The following is a 19,279-nucleotide window of genomic DNA, read 5'->3' as shown; positions in this document are numbered from 1 at the left end:
AGTGTAATAGAGTCGGTTATGTTTCCCCCTAGTGTAATAGAGTCGGTTATGTTTCCCCCTAGTGTAATAGAGTCGGTTATGTTTCCCCCTAGTGTAATAGAGTCGGTTATGTTTCCACCTAGTGTAATAGAGTCGGTTACGTTTCCACCTAGTGTAATAGAGTCGGTTATGTTTCCACCTAGTGTAATAGAGTCGGTTATGTTTCCACCTAGTGTAATAGAGTCGGTTATGTTTCCCCCCTAGTGTAATAGAGTCGGTTATGTTTCCACCTAGTGTAATAGAGTCGGTTATGTTTCCACCTAGTGTAATAGAGTCGGTTATGTTTCCCCCTAGTGTAATAGAGTCGGTTATGTTTCCCCTAGTGTAATAGAGTCGGTTATGTTTCCACCTAGTGTAATAGAGTCGGTTATGTTTCCCCCTAGTGTAATAGAGTCGGTTATGTTTCCCCCTAGTGTAATAGAGTCGGTTATGTTTCCACTTGCCACTGCAGAAATCGGAAAACATTCAGACCCTTTGGCTTTTTCCCCACCCCAAAAAATGTACGTTACAGCCTTATTCTAAAATGTATTAAATACAATGTTTTTCCTCAATCTACAAACAACACTCCATAATGATGAAGCAAAAACAGGTTTTTAGAAATGTTTGCTAATTTATTACAAATTAAAAAAAACGGAAATATCTTATTTACATAAGTATTCAGACGCTTTGCTATGAGACTCAAAATAGAGCTCAGGTGCATCCTGTTTCCATTAATCATCCTTGAGATGTTTCTACAACTTGATTGGAGTCCACCTGTGGTAAATTCAATTGATTGGACATGATTTGGAAAGGCACACATCTGTCTATATAAGGTCCACAGTTGACAGTGCATGTCAGAGCAAAAACCAAGTCATGAGGTCTAAGGAATTGTCCGTTGCGCTCCGAGACAGGATTGTGTCGAGGCACAGCCGGCCGCGACCAGGAGACCCATGAGGTGGCATGCAATTGGTCCAGCATCGTCCGGATTAGGGGAGGGTTTGGTCGGCCGGGATTTCCTTGTCCCATCGCGCACTAGAGACTCTTTGTGGCAGGCCGGATGCGTGCACGCTGACTTCCGTCGCCAGTTGTACGGTGTTTCCTCCGAAACATTTGTGCCGCTGGCTTCCGGGTTAAGTGAGCAGTGTGTGAAGAAGCAGTGCAACTTGGCGGTGTCGTGTTTTGGAAGACGCATGGCTTTCGACCTTCGACCTCTCCCGAATCCGTACGGGAGTTGTAGCGATGGGACAAGACTGTAACTACCAATTGGATATCACAGAATTGGGGAGAAAAAGTGGTAAAAAATGTTGTTTTTTTTAAATATATATAATTGCAACATTTTTGGGGTGTTATGTACAAATCTGTCGTTCTGCCCCTGAACAGGCAGTTAACCCACTGTTTCTACGCCGTCATCGAAAATAAGAATTTGTTCTTAACTGACTTGCCTAGTTAAATAAAGGTCAAATAAATAAAAATAAAATTGGCTACACTTTCAGATAGGAGGAGATAGTGAACATCAATACTTCCCAGTCTGATATTAACATGAAAACGGTTGGTCACATTCTGAAATAGTGGGGGGGTCCGGTGGCATGCACCCCTGTGAGATTTTGTTTGTAGAACGACTGAGAAAGTCACTTCTGGTGACTTTTTAATAGGACATTCTACTTCCAAATTATCGGCTACCAAACTTCGGCTTGCCTCTCGAAGTCTACGCCCCTTCATCAGTGATTGTCAACTGTAGGGGTGACCAGAGTTCCTACTTCTTCTCGATTCAGCCGGAAACTCTATGGAGTCAACATTGCGAACAACAGCAATGACAACTTTGAGCATTGCTCGGGCCAATGGGTATAGAAGTAAGCAAGACGGAAAGCAACATACCGTCTTCACCAGAGGTATTTGGTTGTATTTTCTATTGTAGTCGAGGAAAAGACTAGCCATGTTTGCTAACAACAGCTAGCCAGCTAGCTACTTGTCTGGTTAGTTAGCCTAGCAGCATACTCATGCAGAGATTAAGCAAGCCACCCAACTAAAGATCTTTACAACTTTTTGATCAAAATTTATTTTGTCAGAGAAAGCTTTCCACATTGCTAACACCGAAGTCAAAGTGTGGTATCAAGGTCCAGCTAGCTAAAATGTTGCGAACTTTGGTTTAGCTAGGTTGAGTAGCTAGGCCCGGCCTACTCAACTCTGCTCGACTGTTTGCAATATTACAGTCCATTGTAGGCTTAATTATAGGGTTCATTATATTTGATATGTTGTTCATTGATCGTTTTGGATATATGTACTAAAACAGCACTATACTTTTTAATTTTTCAAGGCACAAACATCAGTGAATGGGGACAGCACCAGGTTTTGTTCTCTGCATCCCAGCGCCGCCTCGTCACTGGCCCAAAAGCGCCGCCTCGTCACTAGCCCAAAAGCGCCGCCTCGTCACTGGCCCAAAAGCGCCGCCTGGTCGTCCGGCCAGATATTTGACACTTTAATGATATTTAATTGACACGTGTTATTAACACGTCTCCTCTTAGCAGACACTGTTGTATTGTGGTTCACTTTCAGAGCCCAGATGGTTTCTTTTTTTTGTGTGCTGAAAAAAAAAGCTCTGCATCTTCATCTCAATACAAAGTGTTTCATTGCATTCTATTTGAACATCTCGCGCTGACAACGTACCCAGAGAGCTGTGTGTCACAGTACCCAGAGAGCTGTGTGTCACAGTACCCAGAGAGCTGTGTGTCACAGTACCCAGAGAGCTGTGTGTCACAGTACCCAGAGAGCTGTGTGTCACAGTACCCAGAGAGCTGTGTGTCACAGACTTTACAGGCTGGCTTCTACTGGTGGTGTAGTTCCAATCCAAATGAATGCACACAGACGTCATAGAATCAACTTTCATTTTATTAACAAGATTAAAAATCTACATTTTGGTACAAAGTACTTTGGTTCACAGTGCACACAAAGAAGAACTGTATGCATCCATCAAGTGTTATGTGTGTGTGAGCAGTGGAAAACAAAGGCCTATTCTGATTAGCTGGCCTTGGGTTGAGTTGTCCTCTCCTAACCATGTCTTCCTGCCATGGCACACGTCCAGGGGGGAGAGGATGAAGTCCCTGAGCTTATTTCTTGTTTTGCTTGCAAGCTGTGTCACCCTGGCACTTGGAGATGGTTGTCCCCTGCCACAAACCCTCCTCCACTCTCCAGGTTGGTAGTTGCCAGAAGGGAGGGGAGTGTCAGCAAAAAGCGTGAGGGGCACGTATCTTGCGTTTGGCTCATGAGCTTCATCCGTGGAGGACAGGTAGTTGTGGAGGGCCACACAGGTCTTCACAATGTCATTAGCCTTTTCAGCAGTGGTACACACGATTGGCCGAACAACAATCCTAATCCTTGCAGTCGTGACGCCAAATGCATTTTCTATGACTCTCCGACAACGAGAGTGGCGGTAGTATTAGGTAAGTCCAGGTTCATTGAGATGGACACCTGTGAATGAGAGGTGACAAGATAATATATGTCAGATATAAAATATAAACCTATTTTTGGTCAACAACAACAACCAAAACACCATATCATTTTCCAGGAAGCATATTCCAAAAGCCATGATAAAAATGTAATTGCTCATATACAGTGCCTTCAGAAAGTATTCATCCCCATTGACTTATTCCATAGTGTTACAGCCTGAATTAAAAAAAATGTATAAAAATGTATATTTGTTTCTAACCCATACAATACCCACACAATACCCCATAATGACATCACAATACCCCATAATGACATCACAATACCCCATAATGACAAAGTGAAAACATGTTTGTAGAAATGTTTGCAAATTTATTGAAAACGACATACAGAAATATCTCATTTACATAAGTATTCACACCCCTGAGACAATACTTTGTAGAAATCACTTTTGGCAGCGATTACTGTTGTGAGTCTTAGTGGGTAAGTCTCTAAGAGCTTTCCACACCTGGATTATGCAACATTTGTCAATTATTCTTTTCAAAATTCTTCAAGCTCTGCCAAATTGATCATTGATCATTGCTAGGCAACCATTTTCAGGTCTTGCTATTGTCACATTCCTCTTCGTCAGAAGATATGTTGAAATCGCTGTCGGACAAAGTGGACCAATATGCAGCGGATTGCGTGCTCATCATCATTTATTTTAAATGTGACCACGAGGAAAAAACAATAAACAAAACTCATGACAGGAACAGTGTAGCAGGCTAAACAACAGCATTACTAACATACAACTACCCACCATACAAAACAAACATACCCCTGCCACGCCCTGACCAAATAATACAAATAATCCTCTATACTGGTCAGGACGTGACAGCTATAGATTTTCAAGCAGATTTATGTCAAAACTGTAACTTTGACATTATGGGGTATTGTGTGTAGATCAGTGACACAATCTCAATTTAATCAGGCTGTAACAATAAAATATGGAACAAGTCAAGGGGTGTGAATAATTGATGAAGGCACTGTAGATGTGTATGCAGTAACAAGGGAAATAAGACACAGGAAAAAGGTTAAACTGATTCCAACATTGTATTATCAACATACCTGGGTAAGGGTGCATCCGGGTTTGATGTAAGGGGAAAAGTTCATCTCTCAGGACAACATGGACTTGGTGTTGGGCATACGGTGTTGGGCATACCTGGCAGGACAGCTGGTGGTGGTAAATCGAGAATCTTCTGCCGTAATTTGGAACAAAAATAACTCTTAAAACAGTCCACCAGCAATCTCTAGGCCGTATGCCCTTATATCCATCCTCCGTATCTTGCCTACTATTTATGTCTTGCTGGGTAAAGCATATCTAGTAGGGAAATACGTGAATTTCCTTGCCAGTCAAGTGTCTCTCTGTGTACACTATGTTATTCTCCTACGCGTGTCTTTGTGTTCAGTTCTCCTAGCCGAATTTGGCTCGGTGCTAGCCGAACTGAAGCACGATGACTCCTTAAGGTCGTGGCGAGTGCGTGGTAGTGGTGCGTGGCCAATGGCATGGTATCTGACTGAACATTTTAGAGATCTTCTTCTTGGCCGCAGAGACAACATTTTGCTCTTTTTAAAGCAAATTTTCTGCAATTCAACACATTTTGCCTCGGCTTATTTCGTGTTCTTATGCCATCTGAATGACTAACAAAATCAGATGGGGTGGGGTTATGACATTTTTATGCGTTTTAGATTTAGTATTTTCGTTTGTATTTCTGTGTTTTCCCTTTTGTTCTCAAAGAGGATCTGACTTGAAAAAAAAAAACACAGAAAAAGTCCCAGTTTTTTTTCTCTTCCAAATTTCACAATATGATGCATTCATTATATTGCTGCAAAACGCATCATCGTACTGTGAAACATCTGCCGTCTCTACATGGGTGAGGCAAGTGAGACTACGGTTAACATGTCTATAACGTTGTCTTAATATGGGGTGTGTCATGTTGATGTGGAAATTATCCATCTTTATCACAAAACACAAATCACCTGATATGACAAGCCAATGTAAAGCCTGTTGAAATATTCTGTTAGCTGCAATGTTGCACATTTGCTGGTAACGAAATACCACTGGTGCTTGTTCAGGCAGAGTTGAAGTGGTTTCCTGCCTGGTGCCTACAGGGCTAATAATGTGGAGGGTGACCTCAGACCTAGGAACGTGCTGAGACAGCATGAAGACAGAAAACACCTGGTTGTTGCAACAAGCTGAACCTTCCATAGTGTCTCACATCACAGACTATTACTAAAATGGTAACTAAACACCAACTCAAGTAGACCAGATTAGACTGTGGATGCAGAGATTATAGTTAGTTTACAAGCATAAAACAGTTAATAACAATAATATGGTGAAGGAGCAGAAGAAGATATTGTTTTCTGATAATCACAGCCTTTATAAAGAAGATAGTGTTTCATGATAATCACGATAATCACAGCCTTTATAAAGAAGATACTGTTTTCTGATAATCACAGCCTTTATAAAGAAGATACTGTTTCCTGATAATCACAGCCTTTATAAAGAAGATACTGTTTCATGATAATCACAGCCTTTATAAAGAAGATACTGTTTCATGATAATCACAGCCTTTATAAAGAAGATACTGTTTCATGATAATCACAGCCTTTATAAAGAAGATACTGTTTCATGATAAACACAGCCTTTATAAAGAAGATACTGTTTCATGATAATCACGATAATCACAGCCTTTATAAAGAAGATACTGTTTTCTGATAATCACAGCCTTTATAAAGAAGATACTGTTTCATGATAATCACAGCCTTTATAAAGAAGATACTGTTTCATGATAATCACAGCCTTTATAAAGAAGATACTGTTTCATGATAATCACAGCCTTTATAAAGAAGATACTGTTTCATGATAATCACAGCCTTTATAAAGAAGATACTGTTTCATGATAATCACAGCCTTTATAAAGAAGATACTGTTTCATGATAATCACAGCCTTTATAAAGAAGATACTGTTTTCTGATAATCACAGCCTTTATAAAGAAGATACTGTTTCATGATAATCACAGCCTTTATAAAGAAGATACTGTTTCATGATAATCACAGCCTTTATAAAGAAGATACTGTTTCATGATAATCACAGGCTTTATAAAGAAGATACTGTTTCATGATAAACAGAGACACTAGAAACAAAGTCAACTCCATAGTGGCACGCATGGTTAAACTGCTTGGTGATTGTACGGGGAATGATTAAGCCTACTGATTCAGTTCAACTTTTTATTTCAAATAACTTCAGAGAATGGAATGTGATATTCATTGTTATACTACATTGGAACCAAATGTATTGTGTGAAGGTTTGTGCAGATAGAATGAGAGAGAGAGTTGCATTCTGACATATTCGGGAGGATACTTACTAACCTTCAGAGCATACCATCTAGCCAACCACAAAGCTCTGTTCTTGTGTAACCCTGAGTAGAGAAACAGTCTTAGGAACAACAACTAACCCTCCTGGCTAGCCCTACAGCAAAACACATAGAAACATTAACCCTCCTAGCTAGCCCTACAGCAAAACACATAGGAACATTAACCCTCCTGGCTAGCCCTACAGCAAAACACATAGGAACATTAACCCTCCTGGCTAGCCCTACAGCAAAACACATAGGAACATCTAACCCTCCTGGCTAGCCCTACAGCAAAACACATAGGAACATTAACCCTCCTGGCTAGCCCTACAGCAAAACACATAGGAACATTAACCCTCCTAGCTAGCCCTACAGCAAAACACATAGGAACAACTAACCCTCCTGGCTAGCCCTACAGCAAAACACATAGGAACATCTAACCCTCCTGGCTAGCCCTACAGCAAAACACATAGGAACATCTAACCCTCCTGGCTGGCCCTACAGCAAAACACATAGGAACATCTAACCCTCCTAGCTAGCCCTACAGCAAAACACATAGGAACATTAACCCTCCTGGCTAGCCCTACAGCAAAACACATAGGAACATCTAACCCTCCTGGCTGGCCCTACAGCAAAACACATAGGAACATCTAACCCTCCTAGCTAGCCCTACAGCAAAACACATAGGAACATCTAACCCTCCTGGCTAGCCCTACAGCAAAACACATAGGAACATCTAACCCTCCTGGCTAGCCCTACAGCAAAACACATAGGAACATCTAACCCTCCTGGCTGGCCCTACAGCAAAACACATAGGAACATTAACCCTCCTGGCTAGCCCTACAGCAAAACACATAGGAACATTAACCCTCCTGGCTAGCCCTACAGCAAAACACATAGGAACATTAACCCTCCTGGCTAGCCCTACAGCAAAACACATAGGAACATCTAACCCTCCTGGCTAGCCCTACAGCAAAACACATAGGAACAACTAACCCTCCTGGCTAGCCCTACAGCAAAACACATAGGAACATCTAACCCTCCTGGCTAGCCCTACAGCAAAACAAATAGGAACAACTAACCCTCCTAGCTAGCCCTACAGCAAAACACATAGGAACATCTAACCCTCCTGGCTAGCCCTACAGCAAAACACATAGGAACATCTAACCCTCCTGGCTAGCCCTACAGCAAAACACATAGGAACAACTAACCCTCCTAGCTAGCCCTACAGCAAAACACATAGGAACATCTAACCCTCCTGGCTAGCCCTACAGCAAAACACATAGGAACATCTAACCCTCCTGGCTAGCCCTACAGCAAAACACATAGGAACATCTAACCCTCCTGGCTAGCCCTACAGCAAAACACATAGGAACAACTAACCCTCCTGGCTAGCCCTACAGCAAAACACATAGGAACATCTAACCCTCCTGGCTAGCCCTACAGCAAAACAAATAGGAACAACTAACCCTCCTAGCTAGCCCTACAGCAAAACACATAGGAACATCTAACCCTCCTGGCTAGCCCTACAGCAAAACACATAGGAACATCTAACCCCCCTGGCTAGCCCTACAGCAAAACACATAGGAACATTAACCCTCCTGGCTAGCCCTACAGCAAAACACATAGGAACAACTAACCCTCCTAGCTAGCCCTACAGCAAAACACATAGGAACATCTAACCCTCCTGGCTAGCCCTACAGCAAAACACATAGGAACATCTAACCCTCCTGGCTAGCCCTACAGCAAAACACATAGGAACATTAACCCTCCTGGCTAGCCCTACAGCAAAACACATAGGAACAACTAACCCTCCTGGCCTAAATCAAAACTCCTCCATGTTATGTACTAAAGCAACAGTCTTAAGAGCAACAACCCAGCTCCTCCTTAACCTTGACTCGCGCAACAGTCACAGTCCCAACACCCCCACCCCTCCTCTACAGCCCTGACTGCACCTGGTCAAACATCACATCCACCCATGGGCCATCTACAAGTATAGTTATTATGAGACTCTAGTCTGCTGTAAATCTGTCACTTTAGTCTGTCTAAATCATTTGGAGTAATTATTTTTAGTTTACCAGGTAAGTTGAGAACATATTCTCATTTACAGCAACGACCTGAGGAACAGTTACAGGGGAAAGGAGGGGGGATGAATGAGCCAATGGGAAGCTGGGGATGATTAGGTGACTGTGATGGTATGAGGGCCAGATTGGGAATTTAGCCAGGACCCCGGGGTTAACACCCCTACTCTTACAATATGTACCATGGGTTCTTTAGTCACCACAGAGTCAGGACACCAGGGTTAACACCCCTACTCTACAATATGTACCATGGGTTCTTTAGTCACCACAGAGAGTCAGGACACCAGGGTTAACACCCCTACTCTACAATATGTACCATGGGTTCTTTAGTCACCACAGAGTCAGGACACCAGGGTTAACACCCCTACTCTACAATATGTACCATGGGTTCTTTAGTCACCACAGAGAGTCAGGACACCAGGGTTAACACCCCTACTCTACAATATGTACCATGGGTTCTTTAGTCACCACAGAGAGTCAGGACACCAGGGTTAACACCCCTACTCTTACAATATGTACCATGGGTTCTTTAGTCACCACAGAGAGTCAGGACACATGTTGTTTTTTTTTAGACCAGAGGAAAGAGTGCCTCCTACTGGCCCTCCAACACCACTTCCAGCATCATCTGGTCTCCCATCCAGGGACCGACCAGGACCAACCCTGTTTAGCTTCAGAGGCCAGACAGCAGCGGGATACGGCGTGGTATGCAGCTGGAATTAGAGAGCGCTCTCAATTTGTTTAGACTTCCCTTGTTCTGTTTTTTAAGGTTTGCCTGTCCACCATGAGTAGACTGACAGAGCTGGGAAAACAAGGACTGACAGAGCTGGGAAAACAAGGACTGACAGAGCTGGGAAAACAAGGACTGACAGAGCTGGGAAAACAAGGACTGACAGAGCTGGGAAAACAAGGACTGACAGAGCTGGGAAAACAAGGACTGACAGAGCTGGGAAAACAAGGACTGACAGAGCTGGGAAAACAAGGACTGACAGAGCTGGGAAAACAAGGACTGACAGAGCTGGGAAAACAAGGACTGACAGAGCTGGGAAAACAAGGACTGACAGAGCTGGGAAAACAAGGACTGACAGAGCTGGGAAAACAAGGACTGACTGGGACAGTGGATGAAATAACAGATCAGGAGGAAGACTTTCAGGACACGTGGTAAGACAGCTAGTTCGGTAATGGCCATGTAGGAGAAAACCCCCTGAGCACACACTAACTAATTACAGTCATTCCCCCCTGGCCCTTGGCTGCTTGGACACAAACACTCACCTAGACCACTGACTGAAGACAGCCTCCCCTCACAGTCTGCACAAACACTCACCTAGACCACTGACTGAAGACAGCCTCCCCTCACAGTCTGCACAAACACTCACCTAGACCACTGACTGAAGACAGCCTCCCCTCACAGTCTGCACAAACACTCACCTAGACCACTGACTGAAGACAGCCTCCCCTCACAGTCTGCACAAACACTCACCTAGACCACTGACTGAAGACAGCCTCCCCTCACAGTCTGCACAAACACTCACCTAGACCACTGACTGAAGACAGCCTCCCCTCGCAGTCTGCACAAACAGATCAGCCATCACAAAGACACCCATTGTGGCAATGTCGTCACTTCCCGTATAATTACGAGGCCAGGTCACTGAAGCACTGACTGGCAAACCATCAGAAATGGCAGCAACGGTAGGAATAATATGGGGAAAAAAACATTACATGGAAATATATCTGCATGTAGCTTTGAACCTGTTTCCAAGTCACACAGAATAGTGTGGTTCAGACTTTCCCAACAGACTAGTGTGGTGCAGACTTTCCCAACAGACTAGTGTGGTGCAGACTTTCCCAACAGACTAGTGTGGTGCAGACTTTCCCAACAGACTAGTGTGGTTCAGACTTTCCCAACAGACTAGTGTGGTTCAGACTTTCCCAACAGACTAGTGTGGTGCAGACTTTAATACTCATTTGGCTCCTGGAACTCAATTAGTCTGTCTATTTTCTGTCTATATAAGGAAAAATATGTTGTTCTGCAGTTGCCTATTAATCACAATAAACAAACCAATGTAACTTCTTACCGATGAACCAAATGTAACTTCTATTGATAGAGAACGGTGTAAATAGCACAGGAGGTAGAGATGGAGGCCATTGGTTTGGATGGGGACTTGGAGCCCAGAGAGAGATGGAGGACATTGGTTTGGATGGGGACTTGGAGCCCAGAGAGAGAGAGGGAGGCCATTGGTTTGGATGGGGACTTGGAGACCAGAGAGAGAGGGAGGACATTGGTTTGGATGGGGACTTGGAGCCCAAAGAGAGGGAGGAAGGTCATTGGTTTGGATGGGGACTTGGAGCCAAGAGAGAGAGAGGGAGAACATTGGTATGGATGGGGACTTGGAGACCAGAGAGAGAGAGGGAGGCCATTGGTTTGGATGGGGACTTGGAGCCCAGAGAGAGAGAGGAAGGCCATTGGTTTGGATGGGGACTTGGAGCCCAGAGAGAGAGGGAGGCCATTGGTTTGGATGGGGACTTGGAGCCCAGAGAGAGAGGAAGGCCATTGGTTTGGATGGGGACTTGGAGCCCAGAGAGAGAGGGAGGCCATTGGTTTGGATGGGGACTTGGAGCCCAGAGAGAGAGGAAGGCCATTGGTTTGGATGGGGACGGAGCCCAGAGAGAGAGGGAGGCCATTGGTTTGGATGGGGACGGAGCCCAGAGAGAGAGGAAGGCCATTGGTTTGGATGGGGACTTGGAGCCCAGAGAGAGAGGAAGGCCATTGGTTTGGATGGGGACTGGAGCCCGAGAGAGAGGAAGGTCATTGGTTTGGATGGGGACTGGAGCCCAGAGAGAGAGGGAGGCCATTGGTATGGATGGGGACTTGGAGCCCAGAGAGAGAGGAAGGCCATTGGTTTGGATGGGGACGGAGCCCAGAGAGAGAGGAAGGCCATTGGTTTGGATGGGGACGGAGCCCAGAGAGAGAGGGAGGCCATTGGTTTGGATGGGGACTTGGAGCCCAGAGAGAGAGGAAGGCCATTGGTTTGGATGGGGACGGAGCCCAGAGAGAGAGGAAGGCCATTGGTTTGGATGGGGACTTGGAGCCCAGAGAGAGAGGAAGGCCATTGGTTTGGATGGGGAGGGAGGTCATCCACATGGTTGTGGTTGGGTTTCTGAGAGGATCTTTGGCTCATTGTACCGCCTTACAGTGCATCCTAAAAGGCACCCTATTCCCTACATAGTGCACTTATTTTGACCAAAGCCCTTTGATGCACTATCTAGGGAATAGGGTGCCATTTTGTACAAGCCCTTAGTCTAACTTTGGGCTGCCTACCTCTGTACCTCTTACAGACACAGAATGTCAATGAGATCTGGGACAGAATAAACTGCAAAATAGGCTTATGTCTCCCAAAATAGCTTAATTACAGTGGCTGTCTGAATGAGCGTTTGTCATTGACGGGGCTTGGCTTTGTATTGTGTGTTTTTGTTAAGTTTGTGCTGAGTCAAACTCCTAAAATGCAGGGAAGTGCCGTAGTGTAGATATTACTAAACACCTTGACACATATCTGTGTGTAATGGATGATTCAACAAGGGAAATGACTAATGTCGTCTGTTATTCTGCAGAGCAGACAGTCCTTTAAAGGTGATGGAAGTCTTTCTATCACCCCTCCCCGCTATCTCTTTCTGTCTCTGTCTCTCTCAAACTTAACATTGAGCATGTTGGCACATCTCCAATATAGGCGTCCTACATTCCTGGATGAGTCCTAACATGAGACAACATTTGCCTGTGCTTACTGAACTGTTGTCCTCGTGTCCTCCTATGGAAAGACACATATCTGACTGACATACATTTGATGAAATGTCCAAAACCCCCACACTGATGAAAATGACCCTTGACTGAGTCTATTGATCTTCACTTTGGATATCAACTCATAGTGTTCCCTCCCTGTTTGATACAATACAGATATAGATACCAGACAACGTCAGAAATCGATGAACGGGATACTAAAGTAATAGGACCTTCTGTACTCACCAGTATTGTCAAACTGTACTTGGGTACAGTCACTAGTCTTCTGCCATGGGCAGGTATAGACTGCCCCTCGCTCCACCACTGTGGAAGCTGAGGAGGTGTTGGCTCTGGGAGCTCCTATAAGAATGTTTGACCTGAAGAAGAGAAATGTGCTTAAATAAATAAATAAATAAATACAAGAAAACATGCATCACCAGACTTCCTCACCAGACTTCCTCTTCTACTGGAGCCTACAAGGGTCAACAACAAGACTGTCACATGATACATAGAATAAATACTCTACATGACCAAAAGTATGTGGACGCCTGCTCGTTGAACATCTCATTCCAAAATCATGGGCGTTAATATGGAGTCGGTCCCCTCATTTACTGCTATAACAGCCTCCACTCTTCTGGGAAGGCTTTCCACTAGATGTTGGAACATTGCTGCGGAGACTTGCTTACATTCAGCCACAAGAGTATTAGTGAGGTCAGGCACTGATGTTGGGCAATTAGGCCTGGCTCACAGTCGGCATTTCAATTCATCCCCAATTTGTTTTATGGGGTTGAGGTCAGGGCTCTGTGCAGGCACAGATTTCTGCATGGACCTCGCTTTGCGCACAGGGGAATTGTCATGCTGAAACAGTTAAGAGCCTACCCCAAACTGGTGACACAAATTTGGAAGCACAGAATCGTCTAGAATGTCATTGTATGCTGTAGCATTAAGATTTACCTTCACTGGAACTAAGGGGCCCGAACCATGAAAAACAACCCTAGACCATTATTCTTCCTCCACCAAACTTTACAGTTGCCAATATGCAGTCGGGCAGGTAGCATTCTCCTGGCATCCGACAAACCCAGATTCGTTCGTGGGGCTCCAGAGAACACTTCCACAGTTCCAGAGTCCAATGGCGCTGAGCATCACACCACTCCAGCCGACACTTGGCATTACGCATGGTGATCTTAGGATTGTGTTCGGCTGCTCGGCCATAGAACCCCATTTCATGAAGCTCCGGACGAACAGTTCTTATGCTAACGTTGCTTCCAGAGGCAGTTTGGAACTCGGCAGTGAGTGTTGCAACCGAGGACAGACGATTTTTTTACACGCTACAGCACTTGGCTGGTCCCGTTCTGTGGCCTACCACTTTGCGGCTGAGCCGTTGTTGCTCCTAGACGTTTCCACTTCACAATAACAGCACTGACAGTTGACCGGGTCAACTATAGCAGGGCTGAAATTTTACAAACTGACTTGTTGGAAAGGTCACATCCTATGACGGTGCCACGTTGAAAGTCACTGAGATCTTCAGTACGGGCCATTCTACTGTGAGTGTTTGTCTATGGAGATTGCATGGCTATGTGCTCGATTGTATACATGCAAGTCTGTCCCTGCTCCTGTCCATCTCTTTCTTTCACAGTCCCTTCAGTTGCCCTTAAGTCCTGTTAGTTTGGCTGCTAAGGCTACCTAAGTTATCCCTCACCAATCATATCCCTACCATTCCCAACCAAATCAAAGTTCTTGGAAATGTGCATTTGGACAGTGTACCGACCCACTCCAGTAAGAGTGTTCTCCGGAAGGGGGGACGCTTCGTGACGACTTTTTATTGTCGATAGTAACACTAAATGTCTGAATGTTACGCGTGAATTCGAAATAACCACAACAATATGATTCCATGTCATTCAGATTTACCAAAAGTCATATAAACATCTTAGAATAATTGAAACAGCTGTGTGTGTGTGTGTGTGTGTGGTGGTGACTATCAAGAGTACAGTGATGAGCCTCAACATCATGTTCTAACAGGACAGATCAGTTCTAAGTATATAGCAGGTGAGGGCCCAGACGGTGAGGGCTCACCAGCCAACCGTTTTAACATGGTCCTTCAGGCGGAAAACCGGATTTAGTGACCAACGGGCGTTTTTTTTTTTACATTGTCCGAAATTTCTCCGGATTCAGCACCAATCATTTTTACAATACACCTGTCAGCAACGGGTGTGCTTGAGACACCCTAATCCACTTATACATATTATATAGAAAATATACAAAACTATGTATTGTATTTCAAATAACATAATTCTATGTCATTCAATAAACAAAATAAAAGTAGAAAACATTTAGTTCTAAAAAACCTGACATCCCAAACATTATTATATAAAACTCAGTCTTACTGCTTGGCATCTGGCTGGAAGAAATCCACTGAAAATCCAAAATAACTTCCTTCAGGTCCAGAGAATACATAGGGCTTGTCAATATCCAGATTAAAACAAGTTGTCCATTGTAAACAAGGCAGGATCAAAGCCAAAGATATACAAAGTGTGCCAAGTCGTTCCATCTTGAAGTCCTCAGTGGAGTAGCTAGTCTTAATAACTGAGTATGTGTGGAGATAATACACTACTGTGATGACTTCCCCTTTCTCTTTGTAGTCGTTCTAATGACGATACAGCGACGTCCCACACACCATGTGCATGTTAACTCCAACCACTTCAGCAAAACCCCTCACGGATACAAACTTTTACTTCTTCTTCTTCTTTCCGGTGAAAAGATTCCAGTTGGAATCAGTGCGTGTCCTTAAATCCACGCTTCAAGCGATACAATGTAACAAATGTGTGTAAATGGCAACACTACCTCAGTAGCCAACAGCGATGTTTTGTGTTTAGTAGTCTTAAAACCAACTGTACAGGAAGTGCTCGCGTTGTTCCCCATTTAAAAAAAAAGGACTTCCGCAATGTTTCACACTATCCCAACAGCAGTTCTATTGCCTCACCGCCCGCTCCATAGCCATGTATGGAGCTACTGTGTAACAACTGTACTGTACTGGTTTACGACGAAATGTTTCACTTGGAAACACAGAGGCATCGAGTGTTTGGAGATTTTGGAGCCTAATAATCTCGCTCTGGAAATATCACGTGACACTTTTGGAATCAACTCCTCATCTGTGTCATTAGGAAGGGTCAATGAGGGGATTTTGATTACACACTATAGCACACACAGGCAGTATTAAACAAAAAAAGATAACAAAATATTTAACCTTTTATTTAACTAGGCAAGTCAGAAATTGTTATTTACAATGAAGGCCTACCAAAAGGCAAAAGGCCTCCTGCGATGACGGGGGCCTGGGATTAAAAATAAAAATATAGGACAAAATACACATCACGACAAGAGATACACCACAACACTGGGCCAGGGTTGGGGCTCAACCCTGGCCCAGCCAAACTACCTGTGTGCCCCCCAAAAAAATGTCTTGGGGCTGCCTCTCAGGCTTCCATGCTAGTCGTGTTCCAATATAACAGTCCCGGTCCTCTCCAGCCTTCCTCCATGGTCCCTCTCCGGCTAAAATCTCCTCCCAAGTCCACGACTCAAAATAACTCCTCTCTAGCTCCTTACCCCGCTGCTTGGTCCGTTGGTGGTGGGAAGTTCTGTAACGGTCGTCGTATGAAATGGACCAAGGCGCAGCGGGTTGAGTGCTCATTTTAACTTTTAATTAGAACACTGAAAACACAAAACAAGAAAACGCACAAACGCACAGCAGTGCAATAACAACTTCCCACAAACCACTTGTGAAAAAAGGGCTACCTAAGTATGACTCCCAATCAGCAACAACGATGTACAGCTGTTCCTGATTGAGAGCCATACCAGGCCAACAAAGAAATACACAACCTAGAAAATCATAGAAATACAAAACCAGAACAATACCCCTAAACCCCGGAACACATAAAACAAACACTCCTCTTACATAAGACATATCCCAACAAACCCCGAACCACATAAAACAAACACCCCCTGCCACGTCCTGACCAAACTACAATAACCAATAACCCCTTATACTGGTCAGGACGTGACAGTACCCCAAAGGTGCAGACCCCGGATGCACCTCACAAAAACAACCCCCAAACAAAAATAATCCCAAAACTACATGGGAGGGAAGGGAGGGTGGCCACCGTCACCGACGGTGCTTCTGCAACACCCCCCCTTCCCAATACTCCCCCCTACGGAGGTGGCTCAGGAGCGGGACGCAGACCCCGCTCCACCCCTGGCTCAACACACTCACATAACGTCTCTAGAGCGAGGTCCCTCTCCGTCGACCCCAGACTGGGGACCCTCGCAACGGGTGACTCTGGCTGCGTCGTACTGTAGGGCGACTCTGGCTGCGTCGTACTGTAGGGGCGACTCTGGCTGCGTCGTACTGTAGGGCGACTCTGGCTGCGTCGTACTGTAGGGCGACTCTGGCTGCGTCGGACTGTAGGGCGACTCTGGCTGCGCCGGCTCCGGACTGTAGGGCGACTCTGGCTGCGCCGGCTCCGGACTGTAGGGCGACTCTGGCTGCGCCGGCTCCGGACTGTAGGGCGACTCTGGCTGCGCCGGTTCCGGACTGTAGGGCGACTCTGGCTGCGCCGGTTCCGGACTGTAGGGCGACTCTGGCTGCGCCGGTTCTGGACTGTAGGGCGACTCTCGCTGCGCATCCGGACTATGGGCCGTCTCTGCCTGCTCCGGACTGTGGGCCGTCTCTGCAGGCTCCGGACTGTGGGCCGTCTCTGCAGGCTCCGGACTGTGGGCCGTCTCTGCAGGCTCCGGACTGTGGGCCGTCTCTGCAGGCTCCAAACTGTGGGCCATCTCTAGACGGGGTACTGTCGCCGGACGCTCTGGACGGGGCACTGTTGCCAGACACTCTGGACGGGGCACTGTTGCCGGACACTCTGTACGAGGCACTGTTGCCGGAAGCTCTGGACGAGGCACTGTTGCTGGAAGCTCTGGACGGGGCACTGTTGCCGGACACTCTGTACGAGGCACTGTCGCCGGAAGCTCTGGACGAGGCACTGTCGCTGGAAGCTCTGGACGAGGCACTGTCGCCGGAAGCTCTGGATGGGTTACTGTCGCCGGAAGCTCTGGACGGGGACTGCGCACTGAAGGCCTGGTGCGTGGGGCTGGATTAGGAGGCGCCAGCCTAAGGACATGCACCACAGGGCTAGTGCGAGGAGCAGGAGCAGGACGAGCTGGACTGGGCTGACGCACTGAAGGCCTGGTGCGTGGGGCTGGTAGTGGAGGTACCAGACTGGAGACACGCACCCCAAGGCAAGTGCGAGGAGCTGGAACAGGATACACTGGGCCGTGGAGGCGCACTGGCGGTCTCGAGCGCAGGACTGGCACCACCCCTACTGGCTGGGTGCCCGCTTCCCCCTGGCAAATGCGGGATGCTGGCACTGAGCACACTGGCCTGTGAATGCTCGGCGTCGACGCCGTGCGCATCACCCCATAACACGGGGCCTGACCAGTATCATGCTGCCTCCGGTAAGCATGGGGAGTTGGCTTGGGACTCAACCCTGGCCCAGCCAAACTACCCGTGTGCCCCCCATTTTTTATTTATTGTGGCTGCCTCTCAGGCTTCCATGCTAGTCGTGTTCCAATATAACAGTCCCGGTCCTCTCCAGCCTTCCTCCATGGTCCCTCCCCGGCTAAAATCTCCTCCCAAGTCCACAACTCAAAATAACTCCTCTCTAGCTCCTTACCCCGCTGCTTGGTCCGTTGGTGGTGGGAAGTTCTGTAACGGTCGTCGTATGAAATGGACCAAGGCGCAGCGGGTTGAGTGCTCATTTTAACTTTTAATTAGAACACTGAAAACACAAAACAAGAAACCCAGCACAAACAGGTAACACAGCAGTGCAATAACAACTTCCCACAAACCACTTGTGAAAAAGGGCTACCTAAGTATGACTCCCAATCAGCAACAACGATGTACAGCTGTTCCTGATTGAGAGCCATACCAGGCCAACAAAGAAATACACAACCTAGAAAATCATAGAAATACAAAACCAGAACAATACCCCTAAACCCCGGAACACATAAAACAAACACTCCTCTTACATAAGACATATCCCAACAAACCCCGAACCACATAAAACAAACACCCCCTGCCACGTCCTGACCAAACTACAATAACCAATAACCCCTTATACTGGTCAGGACGTGACAGTACCCCCCCCCCCCCCAAAGGTGCAGACCCCGGATGCACCTCACAAAAACAACCCCCAAACAAAAATAATCCCAAAACTACATGGGAGGGAAGGGAGGGTGGCCACCGTCACCGACGGTGCTTCTGCAACACCCCCCCTTCCCAATACTCCCCCCTACGGAGGTGGCTCAGGAGCGGGACGCAGACCCCGCTCCACCCCTGGCTCAACACACTGACATAACGTCTCTAGAGCGAGGTCCCTCTCCGTCGACCCCAGACTGGGGACCCTCGCAACGGGCGACTCTGGCTGCGTCGTACTGTAGGGCGACTCTGGCTGCGTCGTACTGTAGGGCGACTCTGGCTGCGTCGTACTGTAGGGCGACTCTGGCTGCGTCGTACTGTAGGGCGACT

At 46.2% G+C, this 19,279-nt stretch overlaps 1 protein-coding gene across 1 annotated transcript in view; it reads right to left on the bottom strand.

Annotated features, from left to right (window-relative positions):
• The window catches only part of LOC106582518 (integrin alpha-V), a 67,072-nt gene extending 51,429 nt beyond the window's left edge, over positions 1 to 15,643 (bottom strand). The window contains exons 1-2 of the mRNA XM_014165693.2: positions 15,090 to 15,643; positions 12,952 to 13,082 (exon numbers count right to left, since the gene is read on the bottom strand). Coding sequence (XP_014021168.1) covers positions 12,952 to 13,082; positions 15,090 to 15,253 — 295 coding nt within the window. The 5' untranslated portion in view covers positions 15,254 to 15,643. The remainder of the gene's footprint in view (positions 1 to 12,951; positions 13,083 to 15,089) is intronic.
• Positions 15,644 to 19,279: the final 3,636 nt, after the last annotated feature.

This window comes from Salmo salar, chromosome ssa21 (genome assembly GCF_905237065.1).
Source record: "Salmo salar chromosome ssa21, Ssal_v3.1, whole genome shotgun sequence".
Classification (NCBI taxonomy): Eukaryota; Metazoa; Chordata; class Actinopteri; order Salmoniformes; family Salmonidae; genus Salmo; species Salmo salar.
This window is presented reverse-complemented; position numbering and strand designations above follow the sequence as displayed.